We start from the raw sequence: 18,100 nt of genomic DNA on the forward strand, positions 1-18,100 counted from the left end.
CATGTGTCTCAGCGTTTATGCTCACTCCCGAGTCGCGTTCGTGGAACTATTCGTACGATAGAAAACGCGCGCGCGAGCGCGACCCACTGACAGATGTTAATCGGAAGAAAGTTATCGTCGCACTTTCTGCGAACGAGAAGCGTTCATTATCGATTTCGTGCGATTCGGCTGTAAAGGAGAAAAGAGGAATGAAAAATGGAATACAACGCACATATCCGCCCGCAAAACTCGACGAAAAAATTATCGCGCTTACACACGGAACACGAATGGGATGGATGGATGGATGAACGGGCTGAACAGGGCCCGGAGAACAAAGGGTGAACTGAATTTTAAATACTAAAAGTTTGCACACGCTATTTCGCTCACGGTTGTTTTTAATTACTTCCGCCAGCTTATTGTGCCGCTTTCAGCGCGTTATGCATCCCCGTTTTTTTATCTGAAACTAGCAATAAGAAGTGATTAAAAAAATGGGAAATACTTTGTACTCGCGATCTCTTTATCCTCACCTCTTTATTCCCCTTTGAAAAAAATATTATCTTCCATGTCCCGGTTACCGCGTACGTGCAATCGTTGCACGTTACAATTAGAAATGTGTACGTTAGCGAGTCGCGTTCGCAAAACACAAGTTACGCGATAACGACCTGTCGAAGATCAATTACTCTCACATGTTTCCTCGCGTACCGTAGAAATATTATGTTTTTTTTCGAGGCGTGCGCGCGTGCTTGGAACGTTAATGCGTTTCATTTTACCTCGGTTTATTCACGCACCGTTACCGTACTTTACGTCGCTCGGCAATGCACGTGTGTAATACATGGCGAAAGCGTTCGCTATTAAAACGCTTAATGCGCGAAGCATCATAAAGATACCTATTAAGAGGGCGTGATCCGCCTACGCATTATGCGTTACCCCCGAAAGAATGGAACGAGATATTCATATCCCGTCGGAAATTCTTTTTTTCTCGTCGAAATAATCCATTCTCTCTCTCTCTCTCTCTCTCTCTTTTTTTCTCTCTCTCTCTCTCTCTCTTTCTCTTCTCTGCGTATATCAAACCGACTTATAAATTTTATGCTGAATAGATCGATCTAAATCGCAGGCGCGTGTATCTTTTACAAAATGTATTTATCTTCCCGAGTGTCGTATATTTTGAGAGCGATTGAGAGCGTTTTTATTATATGCAGAATATTCCGGTATTTTTTTTATTCTTTTTTTTTTATTTAACCAGCGCACCTCATCCAATTAAAATATATGCGTCACAAAGAAAATAATTTCCAACAGGATTATATATAGATAAGCGTTTTTACTTTTAACAATTTAATCGCACGCGCGGGATTCGCTTTACGTATTGATATTCTCTTCTGTTGCGAAAACAATAAAAACGTTATATTACGCTATAATTACTAACAGAGAAACGAATATATAACATAAAATAATACGAGATTTTCCAAGTCATCGAATATGTCCTTTTATCTGAGAAAAATATCCGCGAAATTGCGGCGGTTGAGAACAATTAGTCGGAAAACAAGCATGATGAAGCGCACGAGGCAGTCATCGGATTCAGGAACGTCAGTTTTCTGAAAGTAGAAATTTCAGTAGTCTGAAGCGCTGCGGATCGAAGTGTCGAGCATGAAAATGCACCGCGCAAAGAAGAAGAAAAGAGAGGAAAAAAGCAAGCGCTTATCACAAATGCGCTTGCTTAACTTCGCGAGCGCGCCGTTCGCGTAATTTGCATGGACGTAATTATTTATGCAAAGTTATGCGAGCGAAATTTTGAATGAAGCGTTCCTCGTGTTGTTGTAATGCAACAAAGGGCTGCGGCTTAGCATAATATTATAATAAATATAAGCCACGGGTGTGGAATATATAAAATAACTGCGTCATGCGCGATGCATCGCGTATCCAGTGAGTCGATAAACGAGTCGTTTGTTCGTTCGTTCATTCGCCTGTTCGTTCTACTTTCGAGAGTCGCGTCGCAGCGAAGTCTCAATGCGCCGACCACGTGCTCGGAGAGGTGCGTCGCGTGGATTATGATCGCGCGAGTACGCAGTGATTGATCCGCTCCCGTCCCCGCTCGTAAAGCACAACGAAATATCGCAAACACGCGATAGCAATTTATTTGTTTTCGACTCATGTATTATGTATTTAACCGCGAGATCTGCATAACTATCGATTACAACGCGCTCACGCACGCACACGTGGATGCTCGTACACACGGCCGAACCAGTAGACGTCCGTCGTCGGCGTCGTGCTTACGAATATTCTAATGCCGCCGGTATAATTCGAGTGTTTCTGTACGCAGAAGCAAGTTTTATCCGAACCCTCGTAGTCAAGAAAAATTCTTCGCAGTCAAAAAGGATGGAATTCTTTCCGATTCTTTTTTCACATTCTTGTTATCATTTGTTCTTATCCGTTCTTCAAGTCGCGTTCCATTTGGTTTCCAGATGGTGTACCGCTTTGTTTCTCATCACGGCTCTGTTTCAGAAGACAATTTGTCAGAGAGATCCTGTCTTGGGACCGGGAAGCAAATCAAGTGTTTCTCTTTCGATGCGTTTCTCTTGCGAACGTCGATGTATGTTCTCCGGGTTCTATATCTTAGTTTGACATATTCTGTCGTTGCGCTTTTGCTTTATGTAGAATTCTAAATAATATTCTAATACTGTCAACGTAACACGAATATTTTTACGCAACTTGTAGACACCTAGAGTAAACAAAAATTCTTTCAATGGAACCATGTTTTTCTTGACGTCGATGTATTCTTCTCATCAATCTCGTCTATATACTTTCCACATATTTTATATTCTAGTTTGACAGAGAGAAAAAGAGAGAGGGAGAAAGGTCACGATGTAAAGATTTCACGAATCTGCCATTTCACTTTCTGTCCATCTTAATACTTCACTTTCTGTCCATCTTAATACTTTGATGCATAGCGCGACTTGAAGAATGTATAAGAACAAATGATAACAAGAATAACCGGGTCTATCCGGGTAATTTGAAAAATATTCAAGATACCCGAGTAACAGCCAAGAGACTCGGATGCCCGAATAGTGCCCGAGATAACTGACTAGCCGGAATTGACGCTATTAGAATATCCACGTGCACGATGATATCGCACGGTCGAATCATCGTCGGGACGGGTAATAGGTAATACTTCGGCTTTATCAACGAGATACGAGCGCGCGCATCGGCCGGCACAGCCACGGATAAATCCCGCGATAAAATGGCAGCGGGCGTAATTACACACACACACACACACACACAAACATTCACACATACACGTACATACACACACAGGTACACGCACAGTCAGCGTGTATACCTGGCCAGGTATACCTGGCGCAGATCATTATCATAGAGCGGCCTACCGCCGTAAAAAGCTGAGCTAAAGCAGCTTTATTGCGAGGAGATAGTCCGTACGTACGCGAAGATAGCCGCGTCCCGCGATGAAAAATCGCTTCGCCGACCGCGAGGCGCTCCGTTCTCGCGACGACGCGAGAACGGAGCGGGTCGGAGGATAATAAAAGCCACGATGGTTCTTCTTCCGTGGAGAACGACAGCTAGGACGACGGGGCCGTAAACCGCATCCCGTGTGTACGTCTGCATTTTACCACGAATTCACCATGAATCTGCACGGATCGAGTACACGCGCACGAAAGTGTCGTGTTATCTCCCGTAATCAAACGCGAAGGGACGTCCAGAGGACGTCGGAAGGATCAGCACGTTTCTTAGATGTTCCTCATAATGGTTTTCAAAACGTTGCCCATGTTTTCTTTTCTCTTTTATTCTCTTCTGCTATTTCCCTCTCTCTCTCTCTCTCTCTCTCTTTGATAGATGTTTGTTCCGTGTTGCCTGCATTTCCATTTGCAAATTCTTCCGCGACGAGCATACGCGACGGACGTGTTTGCTCGTCGCGGAAGCGTCGCACTAGCAACCGACGACGCAGCTGAACTAATCATTTCCGCATACCCTTCTTCCCGATAGACATCCCGCTCTGCAACCCCGCTTCGCTTCGTATCGCCTTGCCCCCGCATAAATCATCGCCGCGCCGAAGCGCCACGCTCGCATTCACGCAAGTCTCTCTCTTTGTCTTTCTGCAGAATAACCTGACAGACGGGGAAGAAGATCTGCCTGAAGACGCTTTCTCGCTGCTGTCGGTGCTCCTAGTTGGTTCGCTAAACTTTCCATTTGATCGATCGCGAAGTCGCCCCTCGAAGACAGCCTCCCGAGAGTGCCTTCTCTCGGAAACTCCGATCCGAGCTCGTCCAATCATACCCGCGGCAGTCCGCTTCCCTCCTCGTTCTCCCCTCACCTCTTTCTCTCTCTTACTTTTTTCTCCTCGCACTATCCATCCCTCCCGACACCTACTCTGTCTGCCTATCCTTATTTCCCGGTCGCCGTTTTCCCTCACCTGAGAACCCGCCTCTCCCCCTCTCATTCTCCGCCCGTCCGATATCGCCGATAGAATCGAATAAATTATGATTGGACGCGAGTCCCGAGGGCGAGTGTCATAATTCCTGTCCCGCCGACGCTCTCCGCTGTCATGGTCTGGCAGTTTCCGTTCGACATTTTTGGCCTCCGGCACTCTTTCGCGCAGGGGTATCGACTTCGAATGCCCTCGATGGCGGGCTCGCGATATAAAATTACCAGAAACATGGAGATTGCGGAAGTTGTGTGTGCATGTGTGTGTGTGTGTGTGTGTGTGTCCGCACGTCCGCGAAGAATGTCTCATTTAAGATTTATAACGGAGAGCGGTATCTTTGAGAAGTCTGGCGATTAGAACAAACGGAGGAGGCCGAAAGAGATAGCGAAAAGTCACTATTAATTATTGATCTATCTCGCGCGTGTCGAAATTTGCATAAATCTCTCCATTTGAGATCTTCACTTTCTCTCGCGGAGAAAGAGACGTCCCATAAAGTTGGATGAGAGAAGAGACGACGAGAGACCTGTCGCGTGCGTAAAAAGATTGCGGAATATGAAGATTTTTCTGAAATGCGGCCAGATAGCGAGAACCTTCCTCGAGTTCGACTTGCGAATTTCACCGGATTGTGTGTGAAGCGCGCTCGCGTTATCAAGAGAATGAAGGCTCGCCGAGCAAATTATATACCCTACTGAATATCTTCTTTAAAGGGGATATGCGTGTGAATTGGAATTTATTTATCGGTCTCACATTGATCGACTCATTTCACTCTCTTCCGCATTCAGTTAGACTTCGCCTTTCCAGCAGTCGCGCTCACGATGTGCAACCGAAAAAGGAAGGCAGTAGGAAATCAAAAAGGAAATATACGAAATATCAAAAAGGAAATATACAGCATAACGCTGAGCGTGAAAAGTTACACGACCGTCTTCGATACTCTCCCCAAGGGGTGCAACCCACATAGAACTCTTGCCGAAGACTATCAAGAGACTTGACGAGGAGACTTGTCTCGCGCTCTAACGAACGTCTCATTAATGTTACAACTACCGACGATTAACGCGACCTGTCTCTGAAGTTACGAAGATTGAAACGCTAGGTTTAAAAAAAAAAGAAAGAAAATATACACTGCGCACAGCGCAACAATGTTTATCCATTTCTTTCAGTATTATTCACAACGTCCGTAAAAAAATATATATATGAAATATATCGTTACATAAATTGCAGTAATCTTTATGAGAAATCACAGAGCGGTCGTTTTTGAATTTCGGAAAACGGAGCTCCAGGTCGCCGAGGCTGCCCTGTACGCAGGCAGAGAGAATATCGCCGTGCACGCGGGAATTTGGGGAATGTCCAGTAATTTCTAAAATTCCTCAGGGAATACATATCTGTGACGAATGCGAGCGAGACAGCGCATTCGGAGAGACACATTGCCGGATGATACCGCGTCTCTCGACATGAGTGATTCGTCGATTCGCCGCGGACGAATCGCGCGGGATCAATCGTGCGTCGTTCATCGTCGTGTGTCATCCGGGCGACATGCGCGAGCGGATTTCTTCGGGTACGTGCTTCGAGGGGCGACACGCAGTACGGTTGAGTAGCGTGCGATTCACCGCTAGACGGGCCCTCTCTGCTCTCGGTGCCGCAGGATTCCTCCTGGTGATCCTGATATTCTTCTCGGTCGCTGGCAACGTCCTGGTCTGCTTGGCGATCTACACCGACCGCGGGCTACGGAGGATCGGCAACCTCTTCCTGGCCTCGCTCGCCGTCGCCGATCTCTTCGTCGGTGGGCTGGTAATGACCTTCGCCGGGGTCAACGACCTCCTCGGCTATTGGGTCTTCGGCTTGTGGTTCTGCGACATCTGGATCGCCTTCGATGTTATGTGCAGCACTGCCTCTATCCTCAATCTATGCGCCATCTCCCTCGACCGTTACATTCACATTAAGGATCCCCTCAGGTGAGGTGAGGCTGACAGCCGCGATCGGTCTTAAACGTGGCTTCGCTTCACGCGAGAATTAACGAGGGGATTCGGGCGAATTGTAGATAAAAAAGGAAAGTTTTCTGTTTGCATTCGACGATTCACATTTCCGCAGCTTTCGGAGACAGCTCCAGACAGAGGTTCCAATCCTCCCGCAGATGAAGCGATTCTTTTCCTTCTCGACTTCAATGTCCTTTGTGATTTTATGCAGAGAATAATACCAATATATCATTAAGAAAACCGATTGTTTAATTCACTTTTCTCCTCTTAAGCAATAGGTGTCTCCAATAAAAGATATTTTCTTGGTGAAAGAGCAAGAGAGAGAGAGAGAGAGAGGGAGAGAGAGAGAGAGAGAGGGGGAGAGAGAGAGAGAGAGAGAGAGAGAGAGAAAGATGGTCTCTTAAAATATAATCACAAATCTTAGAAAAGTTTATTTAAGAATTTATATTCTTAACATTTTTCTTTCAATATTCTTTCAAATTTTTATTGTAATTTAATATTCTTGATTGCTAAATACTGAACTTACTAGGATTTAAAATGAATTTTGAGTAAATTTAATGCTTGCGATGAATTTGTATGATAAGTTTCCGGATGTATAACTTATTACCAAGTACCAAATGTTGCCAAAAGTAACATTTACTTTCATGCAGTACGTATTTTTCAACGTGCAGGTACGGCCGTTGGGTGACTAGAAGAGTCGCTATCGGCGGTATCGCCGTCGTGTGGCTTTTAGCAGGACTCATATCCTTCGTACCGATCAGCCTAGATCTTCACAGGGCAGATCAACCGGCGCTCTATAATGACGGAATAGAGGTACGTCGAATTTTCCCATCGTTTCATATAATATTTGCCAACGGATGGCTCTGTTCTTAATATTCCGGAGTGAGCCATCAGCTTCAAGAGTATCGGATGTGTGCTCTTTCCCGGGCAGAATTTCCTCCGTTCGCTCGAGATGTTCGAAGCACCGGCTTAACAGTTCACAATTGCGAACATCAAACGGCTCGTCGTAACGGCGAAAATGAAATTCATCGACGCGCCCTGTAATGGGCACGTGTGAATTGTCGTGGGTTGCGCTTTTGAATATAGCGGGGTGATTAAAAATAGATGACATTTCTCATTTTACCCCGCCGCGCCATTCACGTCCACAGCAGTTTGCGCAATCCTCGCGTCGCGCGTTAACACGTCTTTTACTCTTACAGGAGCACCCTACGTGTGCCCTAGACATTACACCCACTTACGCGGTGGTGTCCTCTTGCATATCTTTCTACGTGCCCTGCATCGTGATGTTGGGGATTTATTGCAGGTAAGACCGCACGCGCGCTCTCGCACATCGCTCGCGGTTCAGCCAAGCGAGGGCCATTAATTTTTGACGTTTTACTTCCGCTCGCGATATCGCGATATCACGATCGTTCATCCGTGATTTCCGCGAGTCGTGGCAACGTTACCTCGCGCGTTACTCTGCGAAACATCACTCGGAAGCGAACTTTAGAACCGACCTACCGACTTTGGTAGAAATACTCAAGATTCACGACGGAAGATAAAAAGAAAGTTGTGCGCGCGATAACGTAGCGCAGAAACGGTTTGCTTGAGATAACCGCGCTTCAGAGACGCTGAACGAATCTGCGATGGGCGTTTTCTGTTTTCGTGATCCGCAACATCGTCGTGAATCGCTCCGCGCGCTGACGACGCTTGTTGAAAACAAAATGCACACCCGGGGAATTTTTCTCGAAGATATCAACATTCGCGCGTTAAGAAAGTATCACGTCAGCTTGCCTAACTAAAATATACCTATATTATTATATAAAATACTTAGGGCTAATATGAGAAACTTTATTTTATAGTGTGACATAAATTTTCATATTGCAAAGTTAAAGATCCGAATCAATCCGAACAAACTGTCAGTTACCAATTAAATAATCAGCAATTTGTAAATTTTTATAATTTATCAATTTTGTAAATATATCCTAATTATACGATATGGTTTGTTATTCAATAAAGATCTTTTCCCCGTGAGAGAAGAGAGTCATGTCGTCTTTCATCTCCTCGAGAAACGTTTCTTCTTTCGTTCGTGTTCTCTCTCTCTCTCTTTCTCTCTCTCTCTCTCTCTCTCTCTCTCTCTCTCTCTCTCTCTCTCTCTCTCTCTCTCTTCCAGGCTCTATTGCTACGCGCAGAAACACGTAAGGAGTATCCGAGCGGTGACGAAGCTGCCGGACACCTCCATGGCCAAGAGTTTTCGCTCCAAGAGCAGTCGCTGTAAGCCACCGAAGCCGCAAACGAAGACGAAGCCGACTAGTCCTTACCACGTGTCCGACCACAAGGCCGCGATCACTGTCGGCGTAATCATGGGTGTGTTCCTGATATGTTGGGTACCCTTCTTCTGCGTCAACATTGTCGCAGCCTACTGCAAAACCTGCATACCTCTCCGAGCGTTCCAGGTATGATCGATCGAGATACGATCATCGAGGTAATGTTGTTGACGCAACCTATGGAGGAGGATTAAATAATCGCTCATAGCTCAGAGACCACTCGGTCAGGCGAAACTCCACGAATTCCACCTGATCCATCTCGCATGCGCAAAAATTCTCGCGATAATCCTCGCGAACGACTGAGAGAGCCGTCTCTTCTTCTTGCTGGACAGGTTCTCACGTGGCTCGGCTACAGTAACTCGGCCTTCAACCCGATAATCTACAGCATCTTCAACACTGAGTTCCGGGAGGCGTTCAAGAGGATCCTCACGAAAGGAGCGCGCGCGAGGGGTAATCAGCCGTCGACCAGCGAATGCGGCGAGTTCCGCTCGGTGGTGGTGCAGAAACGCAACGGCTCCATGGTCGAGTGCAACATCAGTCCAAGGTCGAGCGCGGACAGCTGCCAGGTCGGCGTCATGGCTCAAAGGCATCGCGACACTATCGTCAGCGCCATATAAAGAAGAAGAAAAAAAGAAAGACAAGTTCAACGAGCGTCCTCCCTCTCGATTTTGAATAAACGATTTCTTTCCAGATCTCACTCGCCGCTCTTGCCTCCGCCGTTGGCTCGGTCGTCGCGGTTGCGCCCGCGTTTCACTCGCCTACCTGCCCGCAAAAGTTCCTCTCTCGAGCTCATCTCGATCGCGCGGAACCCGCGACACACGACGCGAGGTCTAAAAGAGCTAAGAAAAGGAAGCGGTTGGACCGACCGAACATGAGCTTGCCCGCGTTCGGAGAAATATCGGGTCCGTTGACAAATCGCACGATTTAATTCAGCGAAGAATCACACGTTGGAATCACACCGGGCCAGGTTAACCGTGCGTTTCGTTTATGTATTTGTTGTGACAGCGAGGGAATCACAGAATGTATCTGCTTCACAGTGAGAGAAAAATATCTAAGAAACAAAAAAATATTTACTCTCTCGGTGAGTATTAATGATACATGTTAGTATGCATATTAATACGATTAAATATGTCATTAGTACTCACCGAGTAAATATTTCTTGTCGCTGATATTTTTTCTCAATGCACTGTTCTTCTTATGATAAATACATGAATGAAATGTATGACCGACAACGTTGCATTGCCATAATTGGGTGCATTGCGTCGCTATTGCCGAATCAATCGATAACCAATTGCAGCAACCGTGTCGTTTGTTCAATCGTTCGCTTGAAAGAATTCTGTTTGTCCAAGCAAGGTCTCATTGATCTCACTTGTCTTCCTCTTCTTAGTGTAGATAACATGACGAGTGTGAATTCGAACTCTCGCTTTTGCTACACCAGGAGGGACTTTCATCGCGTGCAATTAATCTTCCACGATGTCCTATGTCGCGAGGTGCACATCGATCGCGAAACGTTTGCATTCGAATCCAACGAAGTTTTATGATAATTTCATCAGTTTTCTCCGTTCTTCGTGTCTCAACGAGACAAGTTCACGAATGTTGTTCTGTTATTTGATACATCTCAACCGTTGCGATGCAACATTTTTCACACGACTTCCAATAAGGCAGGTTGCATATACAGAGAAAAACACCTCCCTCCTTTTAATGTTTTATTTTCAACGAATAATATTTTCCTCATATCTTAATCTTAAAACATACTAATTACCATGCACCGAATTTTTTTATTCCCTTTTCAGGAATATTATCAAATTTATGCTCTAAATATGAGAAGCAAAATATGAAGATTTGCTTCATAATTTAATATTTATATTTCAATTTAATATTCTCAACGGAAGTACTAAACTTTTGAGTAAATTTCTCGGATAAATTGGATGTTTATAACGAGCTTGTGACAGATTTATGAGATGTCTCAGGCAAGCAATGGCCGCGTTCAGCAGAAAAAGCTGCTTACTAAGCGCTCAGTGATTATTATCTATGATTGGAGTATTCTTTTAGATCTTTAACAAATCCAGGGGAATGAATAAATCAGAAACGATAATCACTAAGCGCTGAGTAAGCAGCTTTTTCTGCTGGACGCGGCCAATATTAACTTGAAGGGTGCAGTGTGTATTTTTCCGTATGTACGAACTTGCATTATGCGATTGCCTCTTCCTTCCTCCCCTCCCCTTACTCTTTCTTCGCAGTACATAAAATCTGCATAGGACATCGCTTGTACGAACAACAGTACGAGTTCTCTCCCGCGGCGTGGAGAACTTTAGCATTCGCATTCAACGCAGGATCATAAACGCCGCACCCCGGGCCGCCTCGAAGGAGAACTCGCAACTGCAGTTACGACGACGCATTGTCTCGCTCGTGTGTGTAACTTGTGTATATATATATATATATGTATGTAACTGAGACGCGTGCGCGCGCCGAAATAAAATACTCGAGCGCGTTATCTCTCCTCCAAGCAAGACGCACGGTAGTTACGTCGCAACTACAACGTAATATCAATCGGTGTTCTAGTTAGCTGTCATCGACACTCAGTTCGCGAGAATTTTCTTAGAGAAACGTCGCTCTCGCGTGTCTTTACGACGTCTAATTCTGGAGGAGCAATATCTCGTCAGTGCGGCAGCAATAAACGAAAACACTACGTCGAGTATTCCGCGAAGGAAACCAAGAGATAAAAAGGAGAGAAACAAGAGAATTCGGCACTTCGCGTCTCTCCGCCTCCGCGATCACGCGATCCTCACGGTTTGAGGTAGTTGCGACGAGTCGATATTAAAATGATCACGGGAAACGCGACGCTTTTTTAGAACGAATCGGTCGGTACGCGATAACGCAAGTTTGTGCAAAGTTTTCGCGCACGTGCGATCGGAGAGTCTCTCTTCCCTTCTTTCCTCTCTCCTCTTCCCTTTCTTTTTTTTATCGTGAAAGGGTGTTCGACCATGTGAGCGCAACAATTCGCGAGGAGATCGCCGTCAAAGACAATCACCGGTACCTAACTTTCGAGGCATATCCAGAAGACATAATCCACCCAAAATTGTAGCGTCTTCCCGTTTCTTTTTTCTACTCTCCTCTCTACTTCTCTCCCGCTCTTTTTCACTTTCTCTCTTTCTCTAAGAGATACGACGACAGGCGTAGATTTGTGGGATTTGTCGATTAATAGAAGAAGAAAATCCGAACGTAGCGCTTAGAATATTAATCTCGTCAAGCAATCGTAACTAATGGAGCAATGTCGATAGTCGATCTACGATGTTAAAGCTGGATGTTACTCGAGATGATACGTTTCTAAATAGTAACGTCTGTTGTCACAGAGCGTCATAAGATAAAGGGAAAAAAAAAAAGAAAATTTTAATAGCAATAGGTCAGCGCGGCTACGTGCCGCGGCTACGGAAAAAAAAATTCATTTCCCATCTTGTAAATAACCATTCAATTATTTTTCTATTTGACGGGGCGCGCGACACACAAGAGAGATGCACGCGTAAGGAATCTCTCGCAAACGGGCGGTAATTCGTTCGGGAGACCCCGGCGAGATCTCGACTTCGCGGTCGCATTCGGACATCGACGCGAGATAATCAATTATCGTCGTCGAGCCACCCGTCGAATCTAAATACTCAATTCTGCATCACGACATATCCAAGTGGAAGGAAGTAGTCGCGGGCCAATTTGGCGCTCGCAGACGATCCGTCGAGCTTCCTTGATACATCTATATCTACGATACACAGAGCGCATTAGGATCCGGCGCGCAGAGGGAATGTGAATTATTGCGTGCACCACGAATGCGTTATATAATGCAAAAATAATGCGTATCACGTAAAATGTAGGAACGATCGATCGAACGAATGAACGAACGAGCGAGCGAGCGAATGAACGAACGAACGAACGAACGAACGAACGAACGAACGAACGAACGAACGAACGAACAAACGAACGAACGAACGAACGAACGAACGATCGATCGATCGATCGATCGATCGATCAAAGGAACGAACGGGCGAGCGGACGAAAGAATGAATGAAAAGTCAAACGTGGAATTCTCTCGCCGGCACGACTCGTGCGCAATGTTGATGTATACTAATGATATATTCGAATGACCGTTCTCTGTAAATATATTAGAGTAAGACTTCGAGATATATAGGAGTATTAGATCTTTCTCTCTCTTTCTCTCTTTGTGACTTTTTCTACCGATTCTTTCTACCTTACGTTCCGTCGAAGGTGAACGATCGATCCTACGATCGATAAATTCACAATAAGCAACGACTCTGAGTATATTTTTTATTGATTTCTGATCTTCTTAAATAATATTATATTATTACGCTCAATGCATTTCTTCTTCGTACCGTTACCGTTGAAGTACTCGGGCGCGGTGTCCGCCCACGTACGATTTTCCTTCGAGATATTTAGGAAATCGAGCAGACTGCTGCTCAGTCTCGGTACGATCGGCTGCAATATCAGGGCAGCTATTCTGCTACTTTCCAAAGCGAGCGATATCACAGCTTTGAGTTCCCTCATCGAATCCGTGTCGTCGACCCGTTTTCTCAGATGCCACGGCTCGTGATGCGCCACCATTTTATTCGCGGAATGGAGTGCACTCATGACCGCGTCCACGACGTGGTGCAAATTGTACTCTTCGTAGCTCTTGCGTGTTTTTTCACCGAGGGACTGCAGGGCCTCCCGCGTTTCATTCGCTACTTCAGACTGTAGCACGTTCCAATATTTTGCCGGATCGGGAAACTCTCTCGACGGATTGACCGTTTTGCCCGCGCAACGACTTACCAAATTGCCCAGTGTATCAGCCAATTCGGAGTTCAATACGTTCGTGATTTTTGTTGAACTGTAATCTAGAAAGCGTAAAAGCGTGCACATAGTTTCTCGAGAGAGACACGGTGTACACAGAAAACGTACACACAGAAAAATACACATCTATCGTTCATCATAAGAGTCACACTTACTCAAAACATATTCTGAATCCTAGTGACTTAGTGACTTCAATTAAGAATATTAAATTCAAATAAAAATCTGATGAAATTTGCGTACGAAATTTTTTCGTACATAAAGTGTAAGTTTTATAATATTCTCGCAAAGAGAATAAATTCTCTTTTTTTGAGAATGTGATGATGAGCTTTTCAAAAATTTGTGGCGAACGTATTTCAAGATTATTATCAAGAAAATTTTCTATTGAAGATAATCATTAACTTAAAAAAAAGTCTACAGATCGCAATAGAATATTTTTCTCTGTGTATAGAATCGAGTAAAATACAATCCTTACTCGTGTCGTTTTGCGGCACTGCCTCTCTCAGAATGAAATATCGCAGCCCGTCTTCCGAGTAATCATTCGCCGCTTCAAACGGCGATATCACGTTTCCTTTCGATTTCGACATTTTCTGGTGATCGACAATCCAGTGAGCGTGACAGAGCAGCGTCTTCGGAGGCTCAAGACCCGCCGCTATTAAGAATGCCGGCCAATAGACGCCGTGGAACTTCAGTATGTCTTTTCCGATTACCTGCACGCGATCAATATTTCTTTTATATTGAGTTTACAGAATAATCTAATAAAGTAATTTTACACTTTAGTTTATACATAATACTTAATCATAGTCAAAAATCATAAGCCATACCTGTACAGCGGGCGGCCAAAACTCCTTAAACGACTCATTTGGATATCCCAAAGCCGTTAAATAATTCACCAAGGCGTCCATCCACACGTAAATCGAGTGCGACTCGTTGCACGGCGATAGCATCGCCCACGGCACCTTGTTTCTCGTTCTAGAAATACTCAAATCTCGCAAACATGTGCCTTCCTCCACCCATTCGGACAAGATTTTGTGGTATAACGCTGGCCGAACTGTGTTCTCTGCAAGAGATCCAATATTTACAATCTGCAGCCGTGCAAAAGAGAAGAGAATCCTGTCAAATCGAAACCCAACGCTTTCTCATACCATCTTTGAGCCAGTACTTGAGATCATCTTGAAGCGCGCTAAGTCGGAACTTGTAATTCTCCTCCTCCGTCCATTCTACCGTATTCCCTGACTCCGCGGAGACTTTTATCGTCTCACCGGTTGAGTCTTTCTGTTCTACCAACTCCGCGTCGGACAGGAACGCCTCGTCCGATACGCAATACCATCCCGCGTACTTTCCCAGATAGATATGTCCCCTTTCTTCTAAGCGTTTCTGAAAATGCGCGATTCCCAACGTGAACGAACGAGCGTACGTTAGCGATCGGAATAATCAGTGGTAAATTTCTAAGAACCCAAAAGTGATGCACCGCATCACAGTGTTGCTTTTCTGTGGTTCTAATAAAACGCGAGTAATCCACTTCAAACCTATCGCACAATTCCCTGAACTGCTGCGAGACTTTCGTGCAGTACTCGAGATTCGGTAGACCGGCTGCGGCTGCGGCGGCTTTGATCTTGTTGCCGTGCTCGTCGGTGCCAGTGATCAGGAATGTTCTGTGGCCCAGCATGGCATGGTATCGAGCTATGGCATCCGCCAAAACCGCACTGTACAAATGCCCGATGTGAGGTCCTGGCACACAAAACACAATTCCCGAATATCATCAGACAAACAATGAGATAGTTTGGAAAGAGAAACAAGAAAAATATAGCATACCAGCGTTCACGTAAAAGATAGGCGTGGTGATACACTTATTCTGAGACAGATCTCGGACGTATTGCCTCCTGACTGTTTGACCCCACGTCGACCGCCGTATGTTTCTGAACAGGAACGGAAATATCGAGGATTTCGAGGGCTCGTACCGTGAGCTCATTACGTGCTCAACTGAAATTCAAATCAACAACATTGATTATCATCACAGCAGTGATGAAGTCTTTCCTCTCATTATCACGTAGAAGATAAAATATGCGTCACGCAAGAGAAGCTTTCCTTAATTAAAGACAGATCCAGTCTAATTCAATTAAACGTGTACGGTCGATGTACTTCAATATTACGCTCCATGCAAGCGCGACTTAGCAGACATGAAAGCATTCCTCGTGAAGCAACAAACGATAGTATCGAGCGGTAAGTTTCCACGATGTGCGAAATCTGCGGTGACTGGGCTAATTAGCCAGGTTTTTATGAGCTTTGTGAATGCGCATAGAATGATATACAGACTCTTAGTGTCTCAAATATTTATATATTTATTTTGCTGGTTCTATACATATAGCTGTACAATATATTATACACAACAACAAAGAGGCATCGCGACACTTTTCATTTCTCGTTCTCGACGGCACTCGGCTCCAAAGATATCGTTTCCAGCTGAGCTATCAGGTCCATGTGCTTGAACTCGTTCGGCTTGTGGGTGAACATATCGAGCAACTGCAGTCTATGCTCGTTGTCGGTACAATAATACAATTGCAATTCATTGGCTAGGCATTGGGCTTCCTGCACGCTGAGTAATTTTGTATCGAATTCGCCGCGCATGAGCACGATGCCCTTGTCGTCTCTCAATTCGGTGTAGTGTATCATAGTGAGACATTCGAGCGCGTTCTCCTTGTGCGTCTGGTACCAAAGAAGCGGCGTCATGTGCACCTCCGAACCGTAAAATTGGCACATGATAAATTCATAGCCGTGCTCTCGCGGTAACGGCAAGAGGAACGTGGAGTATTGTTTGCCGCGCGCGAACATTTTGTCGTACTGCTCGGACGTCATCGTGCCGCAAATACAGTCCTTCTGTTTGTGATATTCTTTCCATATTTCCATTATTTCCTCCGTCGACTTGTCTCTTATCATATCAACTTTCATTATGTTACTTAACTGAGCTCCCTTCGTTCGCGTACCGGGCTCCAAAACTGGCTTCGCTTCAGTTTGGTAGAACTTCGCAGCCCTCTCGCGTTTTTCTTTAACAATAACGTTCAAATATTTCTCACTGTTGATAGATTCACACTTGAGGAAGAATCGCATAGTGGATGTCTCGGGAATAAGAGAAACTTAGGTTGACACTCTATCTATTGGGTCAATCGAAAAGTTGAACTTGACTTTTCCATTAAATTTGGTTTGATCGTATTCAGTGGACCATTAATTAATCCACATGTCTATGACCATTTACTAAAATTCTGGTAGTCACATCGATCATCGATATCGTCGTCAGTATCACATATGATGTCGAAGCCAATCGAAGCGAACTTTTTGACTGACCAAACATCTAATAACAACTACACTAGGACAACTACATCGTAGAAATTGCGCATACCTTTCTTTTCGAGAACTTTCTTCTGCTGCTCGACGCGCTGCAGAAATTCCTCCGGACTCGTTTGCTGCAGCTTCGCGATCTTCCCGGCGTACTTGTCATAATAGGGATTCTTCTGCAACTCCTCCAGGACTTTTTCCAGCCTCGTTCGGCTCGTCATTATGTGTCTCTCGTTCGATTCTACGATTATCCGGGTGTTTCTCAGATACCTGCCTAACCTCACACTCGCTATGTTCCGTAGTAGAACACTCGCCATAAAGATCTCGCTTATTTTTCTTCTACCTTCAAAGATGTTCGGTCCTCTCAAAATGCGCTATCATACAGACGTGAATTTTCAACGCTCACTCAAGAGCACAAACGATCGACAAACCGACAACTTCACATCAGGAAAGGACGTGCCGACACACAGCAGACGGCGCCATGCTGAACGCGTGCGAAAAGTCCGCCGGCGCAACCAGATGTCATTGTTGGCGTTTCAAACCTCTCCAGTGCGAACAAACGCGCAAGTTTCTCCGCTGCTCGTCACAGTGTGTCAAGTCGTCGTCATTACGATCCATTCGGCACAACAGACGCTCGTTAGCCAACGAGTGCGCGGCTGCTGGCCGCGCACGAACAATGGTCGAACTATAAAGATATGAATAAGTGGCACGAGGTCCCGGTACATCAGCGTCGTATCCGTGAGAGAGAGAGAGAGAGAGAGAAGGGGGAGAAAGAGAGGGAGGGAGAATGTCCGATGGCACCTTTGACCCACATCGACCGCTTCGAGTTCCGGATTCGCGATCGCGAGCGTCAATTCGCTTCATTCGGGCGAACGATCCGCGCTCGTCGCGGAGCGATCCTCTCTTCTCGTCTAGACGAACAATTATTGTATACCTGCGTTTCGTCGGCGATCAGATATTAAATACAACAGCCAATGGAATAACGCGCTGCCCGGGAGCTCCGAAAGTGTCAGCGCGAACCTAGAATTTGCACTTACCCGTCCGCGACCGTCGAGGCCGGCAGAATTGCGAGCAGGGACGGGGCCGAATTCTGAAATACTCGAGTAAATCATAGCGGTTGCGACACTCGGAAAATTCCCGTTATTTCTCGCCGATGCATCAGACACGGAGGCGCGCTCGTGGCGCCGCTCGGCGGCCTACGCGTTTAAAACGCCCGCGAAGTACCTCAGTCTCAAGCGAGCGAC

The 18,100-nt window shown here is 45.5% G+C and overlaps 2 protein-coding genes across 7 annotated transcripts in view; one reads left to right on the plus strand and one right to left on the minus strand.

The window, feature by feature from the left end:
- Positions 1-9,526, plus strand: part of Dop1 (dopamine receptor, D1) — a 111,880-nt gene extending 102,354 nt beyond the window's left edge. Inside the window, exons 2-7 of one of the 2 annotated variants that reach the window (XM_011140382.3) lie at positions 4,092-4,161; positions 6,054-6,363; positions 7,056-7,197; positions 7,584-7,687; positions 8,537-8,819; positions 9,023-9,526. In XM_011140382.3, coding sequence (XP_011138684.2) covers positions 4,092-4,161; positions 6,054-6,363; positions 7,056-7,197; positions 7,584-7,687; positions 8,537-8,819; positions 9,023-9,307 — 1,194 coding nt within the window. In that variant the 3' untranslated portion in view covers positions 9,308-9,526. Of the gene's footprint in view, positions 1-4,091; positions 4,162-5,633; positions 5,967-6,053; positions 6,364-7,055; positions 7,198-7,583; positions 7,688-8,536; positions 8,820-9,022 lie in introns of those variants that run through there. The other variant, XM_025307304.1, reaches the window with a different exon arrangement.
- A 3,463-nt stretch (positions 9,527-12,989) lies between these two features.
- On the minus strand, positions 12,990-17,448 carry LOC105182730 (methionine--tRNA ligase, mitochondrial). Of its 5 annotated transcripts, XM_011140381.3 has the most exons (8): positions 17,200-17,448; positions 16,921-17,097; positions 15,339-15,506; positions 14,980-15,254; positions 14,669-14,900; positions 14,348-14,583; positions 13,999-14,233; positions 12,990-13,570 (listed from the first exon to the last, which is right to left on the minus strand). In XM_011140381.3, exons 2-8 carry the CDS (start codon positions 17,075-17,077, stop codon positions 13,005-13,007), a joined length of 1,869 nt encoding a protein of 622 aa, XP_011138683.1. In that variant the 5' UTR covers positions 17,078-17,097; positions 17,200-17,448; the 3' UTR covers positions 12,990-13,004. The 5 variants fall into 5 exon arrangements, with proteins under 5 accessions (XP_011138683.1, XP_011138682.1, XP_025163087.1 ...); XM_011140380.3 differs by having other exon boundaries at positions 16,921-17,448; XM_025307302.1 differs by lacking the exons at positions 12,990-13,570; positions 13,999-14,233; positions 14,348-14,583 and having other exon boundaries at positions 14,709-14,900; positions 15,053-15,254; positions 16,921-17,446.
- Between the last annotated feature and the right edge of the window lie 652 nt (positions 17,449-18,100).

This window comes from Harpegnathos saltator, unplaced genomic scaffold, assembly GCF_003227715.2.
Source record: "Harpegnathos saltator strain DR-91 unplaced genomic scaffold, Hsal_v8.6 scaffold844, whole genome shotgun sequence".
In the NCBI taxonomy this organism is placed as follows: domain Eukaryota; kingdom Metazoa; phylum Arthropoda; class Insecta; order Hymenoptera; family Formicidae; genus Harpegnathos; species Harpegnathos saltator.

Bases quoted from the DNA above. Each gene is read 5' to 3' on its own strand.
- LOC105182730 (XM_011140380.3), bottom strand. From the start codon at position 17,173: ATGGCGAGTGTTCTACTACGGAACATAGCGAGTGTGAGGTTAGGCAGG. The intron at 15,507-16,920 runs GTATGCGCAATT...TTTGAATTTCAG, and splicing joins GAAAGTTCTCGAAAAGAAAG to TTGAGCACGTAATGAGCTCA. The intron at 15,255-15,338 runs GTATGCTATATT...TTTGTGTGCCAG, and splicing joins TATCTTTTACGTGAACGCTG to GACCTCACATCGGGCATTTG.